We start from the raw sequence: 24,551 nt of genomic DNA, 5'->3' as shown, positions 1-24,551 counted from the left end.
TTACACTCCACTGAACACAACAGTGCAGCACGGGATTACTGCTCACACTGTCAAATGGGTCGTTCAACAAAGTGTAACAGGAACTTTTTTTTAATTGGTATGGATTGTTGCTGTTCCTACATAGTAAAGCCAAGGCATTTAGAGTAAAGGTGTCTCAAGTACAGTATATGAGAAATTTGAAGCCCATAAAACTTTTCTTTAAACAGGAAAGGGAATTCTTTTGGTGGCTAACCCCAAAAGAACTGTCAAGCTGTCCTGTCACACTTGAGGGCTAAGACAATGCTGAAAAGCAGTAGCATGGCATGAAGCTTCATTCAAACCTGTTCTCGGGAAGTAAGCTGGAGACATAGACTTTATGGAGCAATTTAAGGGAAAACAGCACTTTTTTGTTTTATTGTTAAATGCGTGTTTGTGTTTTGTTTTGTTTTTGTATGTTTGCTTGTTGGTTTTGTTTTGTTTTGCATTTCAGTTTTAAAATTATTTCTGTTATATAAATAATTTATTCATAAAATCAAACATTTGGCAGCAATGTTACCCATGTCATTTTGATACCTACTGCATGATATTTTGAAGTGTCCTACAGTATCATAACAGAATAATTAGGGTTAGAAGACCTTGGAGATCATCTACTCAAACTCCCCACCCTCAAACAGTGTCCAGCCTACATTAGGTTGCTCAGGAGCTTGTTCCAATATGATTTTAAATATCTTAAACAATAGAGATTCCACTGCCTTTTTGGACCACCTGTACCAGTGTCTGACCATCCTCGACATGATTTTTTCCTTACAAATACCTGATTAGAGTTTCCCTTCTCACAACTTCTATCCATTTTCTCTTGGCTGATTTTAGTAAGTGTACATAATTGAATATTTAACATTTAAGAGAGAAGTACTAGACAGAATTGGTACAAATCAAGTGCATATTCATTAGAGCACATCTGACCCAAAAGGAACAGTGGCGAAGTTATAAATTACAAAATTATAGAAGTTATGTTGAAAGAGAACTCTGAAAGTAATTTCATCCAATGGCAGCTCAAAGTGGGGACAAATTCACTGTCAGGGTGTTGTCTACTCTAGTTCTGTGTATCTCCCAAAGTAGAGGTTCCACAAAGCTGTCTGCGTAATCTGGGTAATGTTTTGAACCGAACAGCCAAAAACTGAACAAGTGCTCCAGATGTGACCTCAGAAATGCAGAACAGGAAGAAATAACAACTCCCTTTGAGGTTTCATAAGCTTATTAAGAATTTTGCATTTCTATGATATCATGGGTGACATATTTTTAGCAAACTTGCAGCTAATACGCAACATAATTTTATTATTCTAGTAACCTCTCACTGTATTTTGTCCTTGATGGATTCTTTTGTTGATATATTCAAATCATCAATTTTTACTTTCTCCGTCTGATGACAATACATGAATACACATCACTGAATAAATCTTTTTTCTAGCTGCACAATCTTTATGTCTGAATAATGAACAATATTGGGTTCAGTTCCAACTTATTTACTGCATTTTTCCTGATATATAGGTAATTTCCGTTGATTATATTTATTATATGAGATCATGAAATATTAGAAATGACACTGAAAATAGTAATTATAGAGAATACATGGTATGTGCAAGAAAAAGCATATACATCACTGTACAACAGTATAAACACGAGGGCAGTTCTGAAACTCAAGCTCAGATGCAGAGAACGGATTCTTTGTTGAATCATAACTCTCTTAGTCCAGAGTGACTGTGTGGAATTAACAGTATAAAAATATCACTGCCTGCAAATGTGCTATTACACATTCTTCTCCATGTAAGGCACAAATTCTATTTAAGTTGTTACTTACAGCACTCAGTTGAATACACTGGGGAACGTTCAGTAGAGCAAGTGTATATCTAACCTCCCTGCCTTCAAGTGTCACTTACATGCCTAAAATGGGGATAGAATCATAGAATAGTTTGGGCTGGAAGGGACCTTTAAAGATCATCTAGTCCAACACCCCTGCAATGAGCAGGAACACCTTCAACTAGATCAGGTTGTCCAGAACCACATCCAGCCTGGCCTTGAATGTCTCCAGGGATGGTGCATTCACCACCTCTCTGGATCTAAGCTTCCTATCACTCTCAAGAACTCTTCTGCTTTGACTCAAGGTTTTGTTTTGTTTTTCCTGAATTACATACCTTGCCGAACATTTATAGGCAAAGACCACACCAAGAAGACCAAAAACGACCCATGACCCAAACCAGAATCCCCCTGTTTTTGTGTTTACCCCAGTTTTAAAATAGTCATGAAAACAGAGTTGCTGAGTGCGCTTGCATACTGCACAGCTTGCTTTATTTGAATGTGAATTCCCAAGAGTAAAACTACTGTACAATAACAAACAAGGATTTAGTCAGGAATTACTTTCATGAAAGTTTTCCTTCACAAACTAAATTTCACATGACAGCTCTGAAACTTTACTTTTTTAATATATATATTTGCACAGGAATACAATATGAAACTATAATGCCATTTAAAATTCAGCTATATGAAATCTTTTTCCAAGAGAGAAAGATCGGTCAACAGACAGCTACATTTCTGTTGTCCCCCAAAGAAATGCCAAGAAGACTGGTAATTAGGGATAATGCTCGGTTATAGAATAGCAATGTGTTTCTATTAGAAAATAGACTTTCTTTTTAATATATATCTGCAAATGTTATTTAAGGAATAGTTATATCATGTTATCATTGATCTTTTGACCAAATAAAATCTCAAATCAAGTGATAACATATTTTGTAAACTATTTCACCACGCAAGTTCCTACTGAAACACATACAGTTCAAAACAGAACCAAGATCACATCTAGTTACTCCATAAGTTACAAGAAATTGTACTCAAAGAAATTTATTTCTATGCATGCGCGCGTGACAACGAAATCACAATTATAAATTAAACAATAAGGATTTTTGAATGGATTGCAATTAGTAGACACAATATTTGTGTCATTATAATGGTGATCAGAAGAGCAAGTTACTGCAACTGAGTTGTCTAGAAAAAAAACAAAGCAGATCAACGAATGTACCTGCAAATTGCCATATTAGCATGTGTTGCAGCCTTCTCATTTATTAATATCTGGAATTTAAAATTACAAAAGTCTTTAACAGGATAACATAATGAAACTCATTTTCATATACAAATGATAATAACATTTTCTACCACTTGTACTATAATTAACCTTTTTTTTGCTTGATCTTTTGTTCAACAAGACTATCCATTTTACTCTGTCCTTTTTTTTTTGCACCTTTGCCCATGATAAAGAGATACAATGAAAAAGAAGTTATTAGAAACTGAGCAATCTACACTTTAAATTTTAACCATTTAATTGCATACAGTTTCTTCCTGTATTGTGAACATTAATCTTGTATCTTAAGCAGAAAAATCAATGAATGGTGATCATTTTATTAAAGTATGTCAGCTACAGCTTTACATCTTATATAATACATGGTACAATTTCTTGTAAATTATGGAGTGTGTAAGTACTAACTTGCATCCATAAAGAAATACAGAATACTAAATCTAGTTCTTTTAAATTTAATCTGACGTTAGAAAAAATTGTTTAAAATAAGATTTTCTTTAAAATAAGGCAATTTCTCAGAAAGTGCATAGAGACAGTGACCTGTTTTTTCTTCTTTTTTATGCAACACTTAATAAAAACCATTTTGTAAGTGACCGTCTTCTGCAATCAGTGTTGTACAATCAGAGAGCTGCATAACTGGTTAGTGGTATGATAAGGGAGGCTGCTCCAACTTCTGCTTACAGTCTAGGGTTTAAAAATTAAATAAGAAAAGCCACTCTCACTGAACATGCTTAGCATTCTGAGACTTTAAGTAACAGCAGCTGAATTCTGCTTCAAAACATCCAAGCCTGATGTTCATAGAAAAACTCATAACTTGTGGGTGCCTCAGTTTAACAGAACATCTAAATTTCACTGGGATTAAACTTCAACTACTCACAATGAAACTAAGTGAAATGCAAGTAGAGATATCTTTCTGTTTTCCAATGATGTTTTCTAAAAACTGTTTTTCCATGCATAAAGCAAACTGTTTTCCCAAAACTCAAGATAATCCTTGCTCATTGAGTAAAAAAAATTACGATTTAAAGCGATTAATTCTGCAGTTAAAAAGGTCTTGATATCCTGGCTGATAAATTCTGAACAAAGTGAAATCATGTCGCAATGTGATGAGAGCTGCGGGAGCCAATTAAGGTTCACTTTCTTAGCAGATAATGTTAGGCTGCAGTTGTATTTCTGTTTTGATATTCATGACAGCTAAAGAGGAGAAGCCAAGAAAAGCAACAGAAAAATGCTAATTCTTCATCATAAGGTGGAAATTTGAATTAAAGTAACAGAATGGGTAAATTTAAACCACAATATTTTTATTATATTTTGTGATTTAATACTAGAATAATAAATCTTAAGTATGCTGCACTGTACAGATACCTAGGTAAGAGCTGTTCAAATAGAGAGAGATTGATAACAGAAACAGTGACAATGTAGGGAACACATCCAACCTAATTCATCTGAATCAGCTACTCCTAAGACTGTAAAAGACAAACCATTAAGCTACTGCCTATGCTGCAAAATCTACTATGGCAATCTATAATAACAGAAAACTCTGAAATGCCATGCAAACAAAGTGGGATTACTTAAAGAGGTATAGGCCTTATTATGGAGTGCGCAGGTAGGTGAATTTGGGCACTGAACGTGACAATTCTGGGATTGTACAAGATTTATTATAGGATATTTAGGGGAAGAACCAAAGGTGGATGTGGGATGAATAAGAATGGGAAAACAGAGAGAAGTATAATAGCACATGCTGCACACAGGGAGGCTGCTGGACAGTACACTTTGGCCAGCCTTGCACCTGATCACCAGAGCCTGTCCTATCCCCTGTAGCTTTATTTTTAGTCATTTTTGTGTGTGTTCCTTATTTGGGAGAAAGGAATCCAGTAGCAAACTTCTGGCAGCCCCAGACAGCAGGAGGATTGTGGGAGAAGGATCTGAAATCAGACTCCACTGTCCATTGTCTCAAAGATTGGTAGGATAAGCTGAGATGGGACTCCACCATCCACTGACTGAGGGATGAGTGCGAAAGAGCTAAGACTCTTCCTCCCTTTCCCCCAAGAACTGGTGTGAGAAACTGAAATAGGATTCCACCAACCATTGTCTAAGAGATGGGTGGGAGGAGTTGAGATAAGACTCTTCCATCCATTGCCTGGGAGAAGGGAGTGAGGAGCTGAACTGGGACTCCATCATCCATTGCCTGTCCATTATCTCAAGAACTGCTTCAGACACCTGTGTGTGTGCAGACACCCTGCAGTTGGCTGCAAGACCAGAAAAACTGGTCCACCAGGAACAGGAATATAAAAGGGGGAGTAACAAAACACCAAAATGGGTGCCTTCAAGGGGACTCCAGAGGGATGCCTCCACGAGGACACCCACCACTGATGGACTCTTGGGAGACCCTCTGCTCTGATACTAGGAGACAATGAACCCTGAAGAACTCCCACCACCAATGACGACAATGGATCCGCGGGACACTGCTGGATCCATGGTGGTAACTCTCTCTCTCTCTCTCTGCACCCCAAATTCTTGTTTCATTTTCTCCCTTTTTTTCCAATCTGTCCCATCGCTATCCCCTTTATTACAATATTTTCCCTTTTTTACAATAACTGTCTTTTTGTAATTTGTAATAAACTGTCCAATTACAGTACCTGACCTTGTTTGCGTCTTAATTTCACTCTTGGGATCACAAACTGAAACAGGGTCCAGCACTAAGGTTTTTGTCCAGTCAGACCCTGACAAGGATGAGAGGTTTGAGAGCTGCATGCTGCAGACTGCGGGACTTGAAGCAAGACAGAAGAGAGTACAAAAGTCAGCAGTAAGTGTGAACCACAGAAATAGGATAGGGCTATTCATGTTGTGTGTTTATGCAGCTGCTTGTAAAGGTACCGTCATTCTCTGCTAGCCTGTGTGTGTTTAGCTGTTTCTATGCAGAGCCTGTGTGCATGCCCAGTTTGGGATTCACCCTGTACTTCTCAGATTTTATGTGCATATTATCTACTGATGGAGACTTTTATAGGCTGGTCCTCAGAGTTCTTTAACTCTGTGAAAATTCATCAGAATTTACTTCCTTGGCTTTAGAAGAGCAGACTTTCTGCATGTTAACAGTGAATGAAAACTGAGCCTCTTTGCCTAGATGCCTTGAGTGTGAAGAATACTATGTCTCCTGTTCCCAGAAGGTTTTGTAGTAGCTTCAGCAGGCAACTTCCAAGAGTTCAAACTTCATATACTTTGGGTGTCCAATCTAACTTTTTGGGGATATAATTGTTGAAACAGAGAAATAGCAAGGGTTCCAAAACAGAAACAAGGTCATTCTACCTCAAACAGTAAAACATTAGTAAAACATCTCACACTAGGGGGGTCAAACTGGTATTGAAATTAAATGTTAAAACCCTCGATTTCCCTCAGAGGGAATAAGAGATAACCTGGGGGGGGGGGTGGGGGGGGGGAAAGGAGGAGGGAGGGATTGAAGCCATCCCTTCCAACCTTAACTATCCTGTGATTCCTGTGATAACAGCATTCCAAAGGGACACATACAAGTCTCTTGATAAATACAGTTTTTTATACTATACTGTACTATACTATACTGCACTATACTACACTACACAAATACTATACTACATATTATAGTTAAACACACAAAAACTTTCACAATTTATAAAAATTGTCAGTATTCATAAACATTTCCTTGATTAGCACTCTGAGGAGTATTTATGAGTCTGAGCTGAACAGTCCTCCTTTTTCAGTGTATACTGCAAGCCTTTCAGCAGTTGACCAAACAGCCTACCAAAGGAAGAACTGTATTTTATACATGACTTAGAAGCAGCTCAGTTCAGAAGAGTGAAGTAATATTTTCATTTAAAATGTAAGGTATTGTTGGAGTAAGAGGTGATTTTCTGGAAGAAGTGAAATTAAGCTCTTTATTTAGCTCTTCTTGAACAGAAAACTCCCAATTTATTGACCTGAAAGATTTTCCAGTGTTGATACTCAGCTAACATTTGCCTGGGCTGCTGTTTTGCCTCTTAATAGTGTATTCTGGGTCTTTTCTCTATCTCTTGTTGGTATCCATGGCCATGAGAACACACTTATCTACAGACTGAGATGGAGAAATTCCATTATACACTGATATATATTATTGCTGAGCTATAATCATGTACCACAAGACAGGGAAACCACAGATTGCATTTAAGATCCCACCATAAGGAAACTGAGTATAAGGGACCAAGAATTACAACCAACACAAAGAACTATGATGATTCATAAGCTTCATATCTCAATGTTGATAGCAAATAGATCACTGTAGACAGACAAGCTGAAACACAATACTGTAAAGCTGAATGTCAGCATTGGTAATTGAAAGTATTCAGAACTCTTCGTCTTGGAAGAATGTTCAATAAAGAGAAATTTTGTTTCAATTGCAAGAAAAAGCTAACATCCAAATATCAGGATTTACACCTGGGGAGAAATCACGTATTTCCATCAGCTCTATCTGCACAACATAATATACAGCAAAACATGGCTCTATTGCATTTTGCATATAACGATTTGTTCACACTTTAATTAGGCATATTTCCTTTTTTTATTTTGCGTTTACTGACTGAATTCAGACCTGAGAAATGCAGCACCTGTTGTTTTTCTGTCTGTTGTTGTGTAATGCTCCCAGAACATCTAGACACTTCTAAAAATTCTGCTATAATTATTCTGCCATCTGGCCTACATTTTGGGTTCCTCCCAAAACCCTAACGAAGGCAGCCTTTAACTAATAACCTAAGTAGAGACCTACTGCATGCTTAGTAGATGCAATCTTTCAGTATGACTTCAATGTCTCCTATTTTCCTCTTGAAAAACACCTAAATCCAACATGTCTCAAAAGATGAAGGCAGAAGTCAAGATCTTGTAGTGAATGAAACAGAGGGAGGTATGAATAACTATCAAACACCTATGATGATGCAGATGGTCACATAAAACTAAACCCATCCAAATTATGGCTTTTATTGAAATATAAATCTGAAGATAATTTTCAGAGTTATGAGAAAATCTTAATTGAAGACTTTATTGAATTTCTGAATACTAAATCTAGACATAATTAATAAGAAATTACACTTATAAAATCAATAATGAAAAGTCACAAAAAAGGAAAGTTAATTAAAAAATGATCAAAGCTAATAAAAATCTTGGTATAATATGCACAAATATGAATTGGAATCACATTTAATGAAAAGGATGATTCAGCTGAAATACATAATTAGAAATAATCAACTTTTTTTTCAGTAAAATACATACAAAAATAAACACAGAAATTTTATTTCAGATGTGATCTGACCAGAAGCTTGAGAAACAAAACAGACTGATAATGCTATTAAGAAGAATTGCTTCAAATAAAACTTCATGACATATCTGACATTAAAAAAACCCATGAAAAATATGTAAGAACCAGTACCTGGTCATTTTCCATTACTTTCTGTTGTCACTAACAAAAATTAGCACAATTTACTGCTTATGGATACACGCAAATGTCTACTGTAAAGCTCTGCCTTAATAATCTGTCCCTCTCTTACAGTAAATAAATGCTTAAAATGGTAAATGATTTCTTCATAATAACTTTCATTAAAATAAGTAATCCAAGTGTACAATTTTGTCAGCAGTTTGAACAATGAGAAAGGAAGATTACTATCATGGTAATATAATGCAGCACATTTGTCAATACTTCACTGTAGTAATATATGAAAATAAGAACTTTTTGAATATGCTTGGTTGAAAATCATCTATTACTGGTAAAACTAATTTCATCCTGTTACACTCTGCCACATTATCTCTACTTTCCATGGGAGGTGCACTCCATACAGATGCTTGAACTCTAATCTCACGCTTCCACTTAAAAAAAAAAAAGTTGTGTAGTAAGGAAAATTGTGTGCAGTTTGGTCAGAACCAAGTAAAGGCAGAAGGTGCAAACTGCAGGGTACCAACACTGCCGACTCAACCACAAATGACGCTTTTTTAATAATGATGACTACAATAGTCAGGCAAAAGATAAAAGGGACTGAGTTCAACTCTAGCTATATGACAAAATAACATCTGAATATGCATTATCACTTATTGCTATACAAATTTACACTTTATAACTTCAGCCTTTTTGTGAAGGAAAGGATAAAGAAAAGATAACCTTAGCCACAATAAATGGTTTGCACAACAAGAATTTCACTAATACTTCAGAAACATCCGATAGCTTTTGAAAAAGTAATGATTAGAAATCATGTGTCCTTCAAATATTCCTTCTGAATCTGACAGTCAACACTAATGTCCACAGAAATCTTCTTCATGTCCCACTGGATAAGACTGTGTTAATCAAGGATAAAATCAGCAGCTTTCTATTTATTGCATGGAGGTAATCGAAGATCTGTCCTTCCTAAAGGAACCTTCCTGTCTGAAAGAGTCTCAGAACTTCCTCTCTATATATCCAACATGATGAAATCTGTTCCTTTAAATACTAATTAATTTAGATAAATAACCTTTTTTATGTCTGCCTATTAGCTTAAAAATAGCTCTTCTGTCAAAATATAGATAAATTTAACTAAAATTTATATTTTTTACTGTCAGACTGTAGATTGACAAAGCTGTTGGGCCCTGCACCTTCTACTATAGCCACTTGTAAACCTGGAGAATGCAGATGTTTTCTTTATTTGCCTCAAAGACTAGTCTTCTCTGAATTTCCACATTAGCTCTATTAGAATGGCTTCACTTTTTCTCTTTATACATAACTCCCTACCAAATTAAAGATTATGTCTTCACATCGATGTAAAGATTCAGCTCAGTAAATATTTCTTTTTTCCCCACAGTTCACCAGATAAATTATTAAAATCTAAGATGTAAATCTATTGTGAAGCAACAAACAACATTACTGTATTTAAATTTGCTAACTTCAAAATGCTCAGTCTGCTGTATTCACGTTTCTCATCTATCCTTACATTTTTATATGCCTTTTCACACATCCAAAAATCCTTGGGATTTGAGTTTATGAAGGCTTGCTGTAGTACAATTTACATACTATACCGTGTCACTGAACATCAGTGTAGTGAGGTAAAATGACTCTTTAAAATTACCTGTATAGCAAGTGCTCGGGCTACAAGACTTCTAAGATATTGTAAAGGATCTTCTGGACCTTCCCACTTGCTTTGCCATGCGATGGGACACTGAAATAAATATATATATGTCATGAAAAAAACATCATCATTACATTTTAAGCTAGCATTTTGAATGAAATTATATAACCTGGGGATTAAATATATCTACAAAGAAAAAAGGCTGTATGAGTAGTATATTGTTCAAAGCGAACACCCCTAATAGGAAGGTCATATTCCCGCTAATTATTTATGTGGCACATAGACGGATAACTTACAAGAACTTCTGCTCTCCAATAACCACAAACACTCCAAAAAGGCCTAAGCTGAGTCTTTCTTTGAAAGCCATGATCCATTGTTCACCTGCAACCACAGGTTCTCACTCCTTTCCTGCTGCCTTCTCAGACTTGAACATGCAGTTGTTTTGCTCTGTAGTGAAGTGACTCTTCCACGTGATTTTTCTCTCATCACGTTAAAGTGTTTGTAGAACACCTGAGAATAAAATCCTGCAAGACCTCCTGTACAAATTTCTCACTGACTTCAAAAAGAAAAGCTGAAAAGGTCCTCTGTTAGATTCCCTCCTTATAAGATAAGGATAAAAACATAACTACCTACTCCACATGAATCTGTAAAGTACATTGAAATTGACTCTGCAAGATTGTCCTATGTATGTGAAAGAGAATTGATATAAATCATTATCTGTGGGATATCACACAATACTGAAGAAACTGAACAGAATAAACATTTTATACTGTTTAACATTTACAGCTATATTTTCAAGGGGGTTTACAATCTAAAAGCATACGTACTGAACAGACTAAATATGATCACAGAAGTTTGTCAGAAAAAGTATCTTTCAAAGTAAATATTCAATGTGTACCATTTATAGATAAAACAAAGAAAATATCTGGATCTGGGAACACTAATTAATAACCACAGAATCACAGAATCGTTAGGGTTGGAAGGGACCTCTGGGGATCATCTAGTCCAAACCACCTAGAGTAGGTTACACAGGAACATGTCCAAGTGGGTTTTGAATGTCTCCAGAGAGGGAGACTCTACAACCTCCTTCGGCAGCCTATTCAGTACTCTGCCACCCTCAACATAAATAAATTCTTCCCCATGTCGAGGTGAAACTCCCTGTGGCTTAGTTTATAGCCATTGCTCCTCATCCTGTCACTGGGCACCACTGAAAAGAGTCTGGAAATATCCTCTTGGTCCCTGCCTCTGAGATATTCATATGCATTAATGAGATCCCCTCTCAGTCTTTTCTTTAGACTAAGCAGGCCCAGCTCCCTCAGTCTTTCCTTATAAGAAAGATGCTTCAGACTCCTGATCATCATTGTGGCCTCCATTGGACCCTCTCAGCTCTTTGTCTTTCTTGTACTGAGGAGTCCAGAACTGGACACAGTGCTCTAGATGTGGCCTCACCATGGTGGAGTAGAGGGGGGGATCTCTCTTAGCCTGCTGGACACACTCATCCCGATGCACCCCAGGATACTATTGGCCCTCCTGGCTGCAAGGGTGCACTGCCAGCTCACAGTCAACTTGATATCTACCAAAACTCCCAGGTCCTTCTCTGCTGAACTGCTCTCTAGTAAGTCAGCCCTAAGCCTGTACTGGTACTGGTGGTTCCTCCTCCCTAGGTGCAGCACCTTGTACTTGCCACTGCTGAACCTCATTAGGTTTCTCTCTGTCCAATTTGCCAGCCTATAAAGGTCCTTGTGCTGGCAGCACAGCCTTCAAGTGTATCAGCCTCTCCCCCAGCTTTGTATCATCAGCAGACTTGCTATGAGCTCTAGCCCTTCATCCAGGCCACTGATAAACAAGTTGAATAAACTGGAATACATGCAAGACAATTAAAGCACAGTTAAATATATGGGGGAGGGGGTTGTATAATTATGATTTTTTTGAAATTTTTTTGTATTTTAAACTCAAATACAACACATTATCCCTGCATTTTTTGCACAGTCTTTTGCTAGATATGGATTTACAGCCAGCTCACCAATCTATCATGTAGAAGGCATTCACCTAATATTGCTAATATATCACTAAATTAAGTTTAAATTAATAGCTTAGCTAATTGTTAGTACGGAAGCACATTTCAGGTGTACACTAACATATCAATTTTGCACAAATAAGGCACACCACTGAAACCATTACAAGTCATGTATTTATTGAGCTTCATGTTTCTATTGGGGAACTAACAGCTTCTTCAGGTGCTATAATCTTAAAATAGCTACGGTCTTGATGCTTTTAAAATGCAAGTTTTTAAAAATAGTCCTTTCTTATATAGCACATGACCACACTAAACTATACAAGAACAATGTATAGAAAATACATAAAACAAATCACTTTAAGATGATAAATATAGTGAGGTGTAGCTGCCATGAGGTTTAGCTGCCATGCCAAGAAAGTGGCATTAGTTTCTCTGGAAGGCTGCTACAAAGATTGCTTTATGGTCACAATCCAATAAAAGGACCTCTGTCAAGGTAAGTGAGTAAGTAAGCAGCTGAAATGCCAGAAACACTTTGTTCGATACATCAGGAAGCTCTGGTATTTGTAAAAGGTAAAAATGCATATAATCTTTAAGTACAGTTTAGTGACAGTGATCACCTTCACAGCTCCTGCTGTTCCCAGTTTAAGAGCGCAGCTTAAGTAAATAAGCAAGCCATACTCTCTTACTCAGTAACAAGAAATATAACTATAAATACTAAAAAATGGCCATCATATATATCATACGCATTCACTATGACTTACACTTTGCACCAATTTCTACCATGCTGTCAAAACATGCTTAAAAAGGCAATGAGATTGCTAACATGAAAATGTTAATTTATTCCAGTTGTACTATTATTTTGCTAAGAAATGCTTTATTGTGAATCTGAAAACATAAAGCTTTTAATTATTGTTTTAATTAGAAATTTGATTGATCAATAAATGTATAACAATCTTTTATAACAGAACTTATTCCTCGCATGAAGCAAAACAAGATGTTAACAGGAATTACCATTCATTAAGGGTAAATCTCAAAATCTATGCGTGAGCATCAACACAGTTTATCAGTTGCTGCAGGTGAAATAAAAATACAGCATTTCACATCAGTGTTTGACTATCTTTAGAATCCAATTATCCAGTTATTAAAGACAGATCATGTTTTGCAGTCACTAACTGTACCAGTTAACATGCCCAGAAAACATGGAGAAAGTACGTGTACAAATTTTGGTTGCTTTTCTCATATATCAAGAATACAGGGTGAGATGATAGGATGGTATGGTAGACACAGCTTGTCTGGTGTGATAGGGCAATAACCCATACTGAGTAAATGCAGAGAGCAAATTGTTATTATAACTGCAGTAAAACTTAGATTTTAAAAAACTCTACTAGCTAATATGTTTGACTTATCTAGCATGATTTGGTATTTGAAATGGAAATAGTATTCCACCACTTCTAATCTTGTCGGATTTGTGTTTGAGAGAAAGCTTGACAAAAGTATAATATACTCAGAAGCTTCTGCAAGTCCTTGAAGCAAGATTTTTCTCAGGTTTTATTCCAGAAAAAAAAAAAACACAGTTCTGTTTTAGAGTCACTATCGATGTAAGAATTCAATTTTAGAGTCTATCAATAAAAGAACTTAGAATATTTGATGACACGAAAATGCGTATCAGAATTTTGTTCAGTTCCCTTGGGTCTCTTTATTGCTTGTAATATAAACTCATGACAAAATGACTTACCTTCTGATTTAGCAGAGCAGTTGCTAGTCTTTGTACTTCAGAACTCAGTAAGGAGGTACCTCTGATGACTCTACTTAAAGAAGCAAGTGACTGATGGACACTTTGCACAAGACGAATGGCATTGAATTGTTCCAGAGTAATGAATGACAAGATTGGAGATCCTTGCTGTTCCACAGGAGGAGACACTTTCTGATGAATCAAGTTAGAATTCTAAAGAAGAACACATGATTTCCAGTTAATAAACTCAGAGAAACTATTATGTTATAAAATGTATTATTTGTTTAATTCACAATACTTCATATGACCTTGTTAGCCTTGAAGTCATGCAGATATCCCCCCTTTTCTGACAATGGATTGATACTTTCAGAGTGTCCCTGAGATGTTAAATAAAGGCACCACTCTTCTCAGACAGCTCTGTCTACCTAATTACTTCAAAAGTACTGGAATTTCTGAAAAATCATCATTTAGCTGAATAACTGCTTTTAGCATTTGTGTTAACATGTCAATAAAAAGCAGTAGCGTACAAAATTGTACTGGTTACTATAAACCATGCTGCCAGATACATCTCTTGCTTTGGTAAGATTAGTTTGACCTGGAAGCAAATTAAATACAAATAAAAAAAAAATAAATAAAGAAAATTTTATGTGTAAATCCTGAGTAGCTCAGACTCTGAGAAGTACTGCTGCTTTCACACAGACATTTTTATTACTTACTTCCATTCCATTACGGCCACTGAAAATCCAAATTTATTCAGTAACTTCAAGAGATGGTATCATTTTGCAAATCTTAATTCCTATGCATCTTATTACATAAGTATGTTTTAGCATGTGTTCTGAAACTGCCAACCTGACAAGTGACAAGATGCTGCCCTGAATTCCTGTTATGGAATTTAAGCATTTATTGGAAAAGTACGAAAGTAAAAAGAAAACTCTAGCCTTTGCAGAAAAAATGTTTTGCTACTTCAATTTATAGTAATTTATTTAAAGTAAAATTAGATTTTACTTTCTCTGAAGTAGCTCTTCTTAAAATAACAAGTAGTTGTGTTTGTGGGGTTCTTTTTAAGGTTAAATAAACTTCTGAATTGTCACATGGCATCTTGTTTTCCAGAACATGCAAGATATCTGCCTCAATAATCACTCCGAGGTACTTTAAGTTTGTCAGAACTTTCACCTGTTTTTCATTTCAAACTCACACTGCACTTAACTACAAAGCAAAAATAAGAGAAAAGCTAAGTGAAAGAGTAATACAAATATTTTGGTTTATGACTGACAGAAAAATGAATGATAAGGTCTTCCCTCCCACATCATTAAAATAGTATACAACAAAGCTACTTACCTTTCAAAGTGTAAGAAACATACAGTATTTAGAAATGTTTTGCAATTTTCTTTGCATACATCCTGAAATCACAGTACCAGTTTGTTGAGTATATATAAAATGTAATGTACAACTAGCAGGAGCTAGTTGATAATTTCTTCCTGGAGTGTTTAACTGCACAAATAAGGAAGAACAAGGACAATGCAACTTGCAGGTTTTGCTCAATCTTTCACATATGCTATCTTGATTCACAACTGACAACTGACTTACTGAAAGGCCTCTAGGTTCTTCAGTACTGCCTTTTACATAAGCCTCCTATGACTTGCATATTCATTCCATCACCTTTTTTAATGCTTTCTCCTGAGAATTTTTTAAAACAACCCATCTGTCAGTTTTATAGGAAAATTAAACATGACTACCAATATCAGCTTATACATTTAATGTTCTACTACATTCCCTTAAAATCCATTATGTATATAATTCACATCAGCTTTAAAAATATCCTCATGACCTGCTTTGGAATTAAGATGAAGAACTGCTGAAGTACTAAGCACTTTTCCCAATCATAAGAAATTGAAGATAGGTTCTAATCTTTAACATTAAACACTACGTTATGCTACCAATATTAAATTAGGTACATTTTGAGACTTTGATCATTTTCCCTATTTCAGTTTTGTTACTATCTCAGTACAATTACATCTGACCAATTTGGTGGCCTTCTATGATGGGGCTAGGGAACTGATGGATGGGGTAGAGCAGTTGATGTCATCTACCTGGACTTCTGCAAAGCTTTCGACACTGTCCTGCATGACATCCTTGTCTCTAAATTGCAGAGACATCAATTTGATGGATGGACCACTCGGTGGATAAAGAGCTGGCTGGATGGCCGCACACAAAGAGTTGTGGTCAATGGCTCAATGTCCAGCTGGAGACCAGTAACGGGTGGTGTCCCTCAGGGATCGGTGTTGGGACCGCTCTTGTTTAACATCTTTGTCGCTGACACAGACAGTGGCACTGAGTGCGCCCTCAGCAAGTTTGCCGATGACACCAAGCTGTGTGGTTCGGTTGATACGCTGGAGGGAAGCAATGCCATCCAGAAGAACCTCGACATGCTTGTGAGGTGAGCTGATGCCAACCTCATGAAGTTTTACCATGACAAGTGCAAGGTCCTACACCTGGGTCAGAGCAAACCCAGGCACATTTACAGGTTGGGCAAAGAAGAGATTCAGAGCAGCCCTGCGGAGAAGGACTTGGGGGTGCTGGTCGATGAGAAAATGAACATGAGCCGGCTTCAGTGAGCGCTTGCAGCCCAGAAAGCCAACCTTATCCTGGGCTGCATCAAAAGGAGTGTGACCAGCAGGTCGAAGTAGGTGACCCTGCCCCTTTATTCTGCTCTCCTGAGACCTCACTTGGAGTATTGTGTACAGTTCTGGTGTCCTCAACATAAAAAGGACACGGATCTGTTGGAACAAGTCCAGAGGAGGGCCATGATAATGATCAGGAGACTGGAGCACCTCCCATATGAAGATCAGCTGAGAAAGTTGGGACTGTTCATCCTGGAGAAGAGAAGGCTGCGTGGAGACCTCATAGCAGCCTTCCAGTATCTGAAGGGGGCCTATAAGGATGCTGGGGAGGAACTCTTCATTAGGGACTGTAGTGGTGGGACAAGGGGTAATGGGTTAAAACTTAAACAGGGGAAGTTTAGATTGGATATAAGGAGGGTGGTGTTACCACCCTAACAGGTGTTACCACCTGTTAGGGTGGTGAGGCACTGAAACAGGTTGCCCAAGGAAGTTGTGAATGCTCCATCCCTGGTAGTGTTCAAGGCCAGGTTGGATGAAGCCTTGGGTGATATGGTTTAGAGCGAGGTGTCCCTGCCCATGGCAGGGGGGTTGGAACTTGATGATCTTAAGGTCCTTTGCAACCCTAACTATTCTATGATTCTATGATTCTATGATTTTAGATGGTCCCCCTTCAGCTTTGTTTTGTTGATTTTATTGATGATGATGTTTACAGACATACTTTTTCTGCCAATGTGGTCAGCTACTTTGTCACATAATTTCTGGTCATCGTCTCTCTATGTTGCTATTTCTGTTTTGAAACCCTTCTCACCAAGTTGGCCAGCCTGTTGGCCCCACTTAGTCAAATGCACCAGTTATCTTTTGAACAAGCAATTACCAGTCCTCAAAAAGTGTTCCATGGTCATAAAACCCAAAACCCTGTTGCTGATACCATCTGTGCAACCAGTTGTAGGATTTGTCCACTCCTCACCTTCTCCACCTTCACTGTGATGATCAAGAAGAAAAACTATTTACTCTCCTGTGCCCTTAAACACTACCTCCAGACCCACGAAGTCATGTTTCATATGCTCCACGCTATGCCTGGCAGTATGACTGAGGCCTATGTGAATAAGCATCAAAGACTAATAGTCCAAGGGCCAGACAAGCCTTGGCGTCTTTCCACAATGTACCTGATCTAAACCCCTGGCAAGCAGCAAGCCTTCCTAGATGACAGGTCAGGTCAGAAAATGGGAGCATCCTTCTCTACTCAGCAAGTATACCTTACTGCTTCCTCCTGGTGCTTCTGTTGGGATCTGGTTTACCAGGCTTACGAACACAGGACAGAGCTTCCAGCCTCTTGTCAGCTATGAGGACACTAAATCTGTTCTATAAGTGGAAATCCTGAGATGGAGCAGAAGCTTTCCTCCTGGTGCCAGAAGTCACAAGCTTCCAGTCTTTGCCATCCTGTAAGTTTTTGCTTCCCATCCCAACAGACACAGACTCTGCTGGCACAACCTACAGCCAAGTTGAGGACTTGGCTCTTCAAATCAGAGAAGATCCAGCTAATCTATTTGTGATGCTGCAAAGTCCACTGAACTCCTCCAACAGCTCCTTAATTTGATGACACAGCTCCTCAACAAGCATACATCTCCTGCAGGCTGAAGACTGTTTCCTACTGCCCCAGCCTTGGGAAGAGGCACCAGCCATCCCCTGCAGCTTGAGATCTGTAGAGCTGCATCCTCCTTCTACAGCTCTGTCTGAGTCCAGAGAAATACCCAGTCAAATGCTGTCTTTTATTTTATCTAAATTTGGCACTAGATTACAGAATACAAAAGTGATCAGCACACAGTATTGAGAATGTACAGATAAAATTATGTCCACAATTAAAGATTATGATCAATTATTCAAGTATAAATTCCACAGGACAAACCTATGTCAAATGGTAAATTTTGCTGTGCTTCAAAATCATCAACTTTTACATGTACAATAAGTATTTTCAAGGTATTTGTAAGATAATCCTTTTTGAATTAATCCTTGATCTACATACTCAACACTGGAATAAAAAGTTCTAAAACATACTTAATCTCTGTCTACATATTAACAAGTTTTTAAGCATTTTTTGCCTCTGGAATAAAAAGTAGCTGATTTTAAAAATAGCTTTGAATTTATAAATAGAGCAGCTAGAGTCTGTTCCAGACATATACTGGACACTTCTTGAGTTTCAGTAGTTTGAAACAGGTTAGACCATTATTTCCAACTACTCTTAGTGATAAGTAAATTTGATGGGTAGAAGACTTGCATTTGCTTCTTGTACATATAATGGAAGGTATTGTCAGAATCTGAAACTATTCTGACAATACCTTCCATTGGTTTCAGAGCTAATAGAAGTACCACAGACATGGTATTTGTTCTCAGACAACTGCAAGAAAAGTGCAGAGAACAGAATAAAGGGTTATATGTAACTTTCGTTGACCTCACCAAAGCTTTTGACACTGTGAGCAGGAAAGGCTTGTGGCTGATCTTGGAACGATTAGGTTGTCCCCCCAAGTTCCTCAAAATGATTATTCTGTTACATGAGGATCAGTAAAGCCATGTCAGGTATGGCGATGTACTCTCTGAGCCTTTCCCAATAACCAGTGGTGTGAAACAAGGTTGCATTGAGGCAGACCTCGATGAACAAGACGGCATTTATATTCGATATTGTACCAATGGTAGCCTATTCAATCTAAGGTGACTGAAGGCCCACACTAAGACCCTAAACCATCTTGCCCGTGAACTGCTTTTTGCTGGTGATGCCGCCCTTGTTGCCCACACAGAAGCAGCTCTGCAGCGTTTAACATCTTGCTTTGCGGAGGCGGCTGAGGTTTTTGGGCTGGAAGTCAGCTTGAAGAAGACAGTAGTTCTCTACCAACCTGCACCGCAAGAAGATCATCGCCATCCCCATATTACCATTGGCGAGTCAGAGCTTAAGATAGTTCAGCAGTTCAGCTATCTGGGAAGCATCATTTCCTCGGATGCCATGATCGACAAAGAGATAGACAACAGAATAGCAAAGGCATATAGAGCCTTTGGAAAACTCCATAAAAGAGTCTGGTGCAATAAACACCTGAAGAAAAGTACAAAGATCAGTGTCTACAGAGCCATTGTATTGTCTACTCTTTTATATGGGTCTGAATCATGGGTCATCTACCGTCATCACCTGCGACTCCTTGAGCACTTTCATCAGCGCTGCCTCCGTACAATTCTAAACATCCATTGGACCAACTATATGTCTAATGTCACTGTCCTCGAACAGGCAGGGGTCACCAGCATCGAGGCCATATTGCTGAAATTGCAGCTGCGCTGGGCAGGGCACGTCTCTAGGATGAAGGATCACCACCTCCCCAAGATCGTGTTTTACGGTGAACTTGCCACCAGTAGCTGCAAGAGAGGTACCCCAAAGAAGAGATATAAGGACTCCCTGAAACAATACCTTAGCCTTGGCCATACTGACTACCATCAGTGGTCCACCTTGGCCTCCAATCGGGAGACTTGGAGGCACACCATACATAATGCCATTGACTCCTTTGAGAGCTCACGAAGAACTAGTCTCGAGGAGGAAAGACAACGCAGAAAGAATCGCGCCCCACCTGTACCACCCAAGCAGACTTTCTGCTGTGCTTTTTGTAGCCGGATTTGCCTATCCCACATTGGCCTTCTTAGTCATCAGCGCGCCTGTAGTAAGCGTGGGTAAAGCCCTTCCCAAATCTTCGTTCGCGAAGTCAAGCCATGATGATGATTGTCAGAATCTATCCCATCTGATATCTACTTTACAACTATCTGTAACCAACAGATAAATGGTAATAATAAAGAAGAACAACATCATGAAGTTCAACAAGGCCAAATGCAAGGCCCTGCACCTGGGTCAGAGCAATACCCAGTGTCAGTAAAGACTGGGGGATAAAGGGATTGAGATTGGCCCTGTGGAGAAGTGTGGCATTTCATGACACGGACTCAAGTTGATGAAGAGACTCAAATCCTCGTTTATTACCACCAAGCCCTTTTTATCCCCTTGTTCAGTACTTTCCCAACCTGCACATACATACAACATTCAATCTCATTGGCCTCTGTAAAACTCTGCAGGTAAATAGTCCCATCACAATGTTGCAGACCCCCTCACAACCCCCACATCCTCTGGCCTTACACAACCCAGCTCACCACCCCAGGGCTTGTCAAAGCACCAAGGCCTCAGAACTCATTCCCAAACTGTTCTTCATGCAAATAAATCTTACTGCCTTCACTCCCCACAGAGAAAGACTTGAGGATACTGGTAGATGAAAATTGGACATGACATGGCAGTGTGCACCTACATTGTACTTCCCACCTCAAATACATTTACCATACGTTTTTCCTTCTTACGTTCCAATATCCAAGATAATTCCTCAGACCTTACTTTTAATGTAGTTATGGGGAAAAAAAAAAAAAAGTTGTCTTTTCAGATTAGCTACTTTCCTACCTGATTAAGTTTCTTCCATAGATTGAGAACAGGAGAAAGTTCAGTAGACCATATTTCTCTGTCAAATTTGCAGCCAGCAGTTACTGACCTACTCAGGATCCGAAGCTGTGAAATGACCTGAGTGATGAGAATACAAATGCAATCTTGAAGGAGGATAAACAAACTTGTTTTAGTACAAAAATGCAATACAATAGCAAACACCCTCTGATTTATCTATGGACTATATTTTTCTGCATATTTAATTACTAATCATGATCTATTAAATATTAAATATCTAAATATAGAACATACTTGGGCCTCATTCATATTGAGCCACAAACAAAAAAAGAAAAACACCCATATTCTTCTTACCACAGTAATTGCCTTTGTTCAGCAATAATTTAAAAATTAATGAAGTGTATAATTAATTAAAAAGACTCTTTTTCACAAAATCTATAAACAAAACTTAAGCTGTGCCTTTAACTAGGCTCCACTAGTAAGTAAAAAAGAGAAACAAAACCCACAGAAAATGTTACTAAATGCATATAATACCTATCATGCATCAAAACTCCAAGACAGTTACAATCAATCCATTCTGATCTCCCACAGATCTCTTAACTCAGATATTCATGCTACCTCAAATTATTTGAATGCATATTTCTTAAAGAGAGAAGGCAAGCAATTAAAAGAATAACTGCAACATTTTCAGAAAGAAGGGGTGCTTCCAATTCATTAGGCCCAGCTGCTTTTTACTTTTAGCAACACTGATAACACAGAAACTCATCAAACACAAGTATATATTTAGAAAGAAAGAATACTGAAATTAAAATTCTTCAGTGATATTGCAGTCTGTCCCTTAAGCTGCACTTACAACCACATAATTTTTAGGTGTTTTACCTGTACCTTAGTTATTTTTCACAGTGCATAATTTTCAAGACGTTACAGAGTAACTTACAAATTCTACTGTACTGACTTTAAAGAATTAAAATTGATAATACAAACTGTATTAATCATTCAGATGGACTAGTCTATTTAATTTTTAGACAGAATGAGGCAGGAAGTCAAGTTGCTTCTGCTAGGTTTTGACTTATTTTCTACCCTTGAAAGATGTGCAATGATGTATTGCTTTCTTTAGCTTTTCATTTTATTTTGCTCAGGGGAACAGCACCTTCTTACTCAGCTTTGACAGGCATGATGAAGCACTACAAAATGATAGTGAACTAAACAATCTGAACATCTATAACATTTATGATAATTTATTTTATATTTCATATTCATATTCTGTCTTAAAAACATAAAATAAAATATAACTCAACAATCTTATGATCTTTTCCAACCCTAACCATTCTATGATCTATAAATATATATAATAAAAATATAGAAAATCTCTATGCATAACATAGAATCATAGAATTATTTAGGTTTAAAAAGGCCTTTAAGATCATCAAACCCAACCCTTAACCTAACACTGCCAAGTCCACCACTAAACCATTTCCGTAAGAGCCACACCTATACGTCTTGTAAATCCATCCAGGGGTGGTAAGTCAACCACTTCCTTGGGCAGCCCCTTCCAATGCTTGACAACCCTTTTGCTGACAATTTTTTTCCTAATATCCAATCTAAACTTCTCCTGCCACATCCTGCAGCTGTTTTCTCTTATCCTATTGATATTTAGTTCCTGGGAGAAGAGACTGACACCCACCTCACTATAACCTCCTTTCAGGTAATTGTGGAGAGTGGTAAGATCTCCTCTATGTCTCCTTTTCTCCAAGCTAAACAACTCCAGTTCCCTCAGCCATTCCCCATCAGACTTGTTCTCCACACCCTTCACCAGCTTTGTTCCCTTCTTTGGACACATTCCAGCACCTCTATGTCCTTCTTGGAGTGAGGGGCCCAGAACTGAATGCAGGATTTGAGCTGTGGCCTCACCAGTGCCAAGTCCAGGGGACAATCACTGCCCTAGTCCTGCTGGGTACACTTTCTGATACATGCCAGAATACCATTGGCCTTCTTGGGCACCTGGCTCACATTCAGCCAGCTGTCGACCAATACCCCCAGGTCCTTTTCCATCAGACAGCTTTCCAGCCACAATTCCTCAAGCCTGCATCCTTGTCTAGTCTAAAGAAAACTGCCAGAAAGGAAGTGATGGAGAAGTTGCAGTCAAGACAAAGGAGTTGCTGGAGTGGATGGAGCTTTGCCCAGGAACAGGTTACAAGCCAGCTGAGAGCCTGCAGAGACTGGAACACTAGTGGTGCTCTAATAGGTGTGTGCTACAGACTCCTGATCAATAAAGTAGACAAAATCTTCCTTTGACAGCTTGAAGGAGCCTAACAATCACAGGTCTTCATACTCATGTAATACTTCACCAAACACAGAATCTGCTGTGTGGGAAATATGAGAAGCAATGCAGATTTCTAGAACTTCTTGAAGACAATTTCTTTGTAAAGGCAAGCAATTAGTCAACCAGGGGAGATGCTATACTGAATCTGTTGTTAATAAACAATGAAGAAGATGTGAAGGTTGAGGTAAACCTTGGCTGCATCAATCACGAGATTGTGGAGTTTAAAATTCTGAGAATGTAAGGCAAGTAGCAGAATCACAACCCTTGTACTCAGGAGAATGGATTTTATCTTAGTCAGAGATCTTCTTGGCAGGACATAGTGGGCAACTGCACTGGAGGGCAAAGAGGGTCAGGACAGTTGTCAGTCTTCAAGAACAAATTTCTCAAAGCACAAGAACAGTACTTTCTGATGTGCAGGAAGCAAGCATGAGAAGCAAACAAAAGAAAAGGGTGGCAGAAGATCAAGATGGATGAGGAGAAAACTAGTGATCTCAAGTGTACAAAGCTAATCCACAGAAGATGGGAGCAAGGATGGACTACCCAGCAGGGGTATAAAGACATTGCTCAGTTAAGTTAGGATGGAGTGAGGAAAGTCAAACCTCAGCTGGGTTTCAAAAGAGCAACAGATGCAAAAACCTACAAGGTCTTCTACAAATATTCTGGTAGCTAAAGGAAGGAAAAGAAAACAGAAGCCACCACTCAGCATAGCTTCTGTTACAGAAAACACCATTTCATTCTCTTACTCTCATAACTTAACTTTAATAATTCTTTGTGTGCTCCAGCTATTGCGTACAGCAGAAAAGACTCTTGTTTAATTTAGCAAATAATTATTTTCTCTAATCAATGTTTTGATTACAGTATCTTTATCATTCCTGCTATTCTTCCTCCTTTTCACTCTGCACACATGCAAATATTCTGACAAGCAATACAGATAATAAACACACATTTCTGCCTTCCAGATATAATTCTTTTAGCTATAGTTCTGGCTCTTATAACTTGTTTTTGAATAGTTGGCTGCTATCATTTGCAAAGAAATAAAACATTTATATAAAATATACTTTAACTGGTAATTCAGTATGCAGTACTTCACATAAACTTGCATATTTATACTATAAAGATGAAAAAAGGTTATATGATTGCTTTCTGAATATGGCCGATTGAAAATATTAAGTATTGTTTTCTTTTTTAAGTGTCTTTAT

At 37.9% G+C, this 24,551-nt stretch overlaps 1 protein-coding gene across 2 annotated transcripts in view; it reads right to left on the bottom strand.

Annotated features, from left to right (window-relative positions):
* Nucleotides 1–24,551, bottom strand: part of DYNC2H1 (dynein cytoplasmic 2 heavy chain 1) — a 158,430-nt gene that overhangs the window by 16,270 nt on the left and 117,609 nt on the right. For both annotated transcript variants that reach the window (XM_061374480.1, XM_061374479.1), the window contains 3 exons: nt 21,033–21,149; nt 13,944–14,153; nt 10,192–10,281 (listed from right to left, as the gene is read on the bottom strand). In XM_061374480.1, coding sequence (XP_061230464.1) covers nt 10,192–10,281; nt 13,944–14,153; nt 21,033–21,149 — 417 coding nt within the window. The remainder of the gene's footprint in view (nt 1–10,191; nt 10,282–13,943; nt 14,154–21,032; nt 21,150–24,551) is intronic.

This window comes from Neopsephotus bourkii, unplaced genomic scaffold (assembly GCF_033783945.1).
Source record: "Neopsephotus bourkii isolate Nb327-2 ecotype Australia unplaced genomic scaffold, CSIRO-AGI_Nbou_v1 NB_1638, whole genome shotgun sequence".
In the NCBI taxonomy this organism is placed as follows: domain Eukaryota; kingdom Metazoa; phylum Chordata; class Aves; order Psittaciformes; family Psittacidae; genus Neopsephotus; species Neopsephotus bourkii.
Note: the sequence above shows the minus strand (reverse complement) of the source record. Positions and strands in the feature narration are given on the sequence as shown.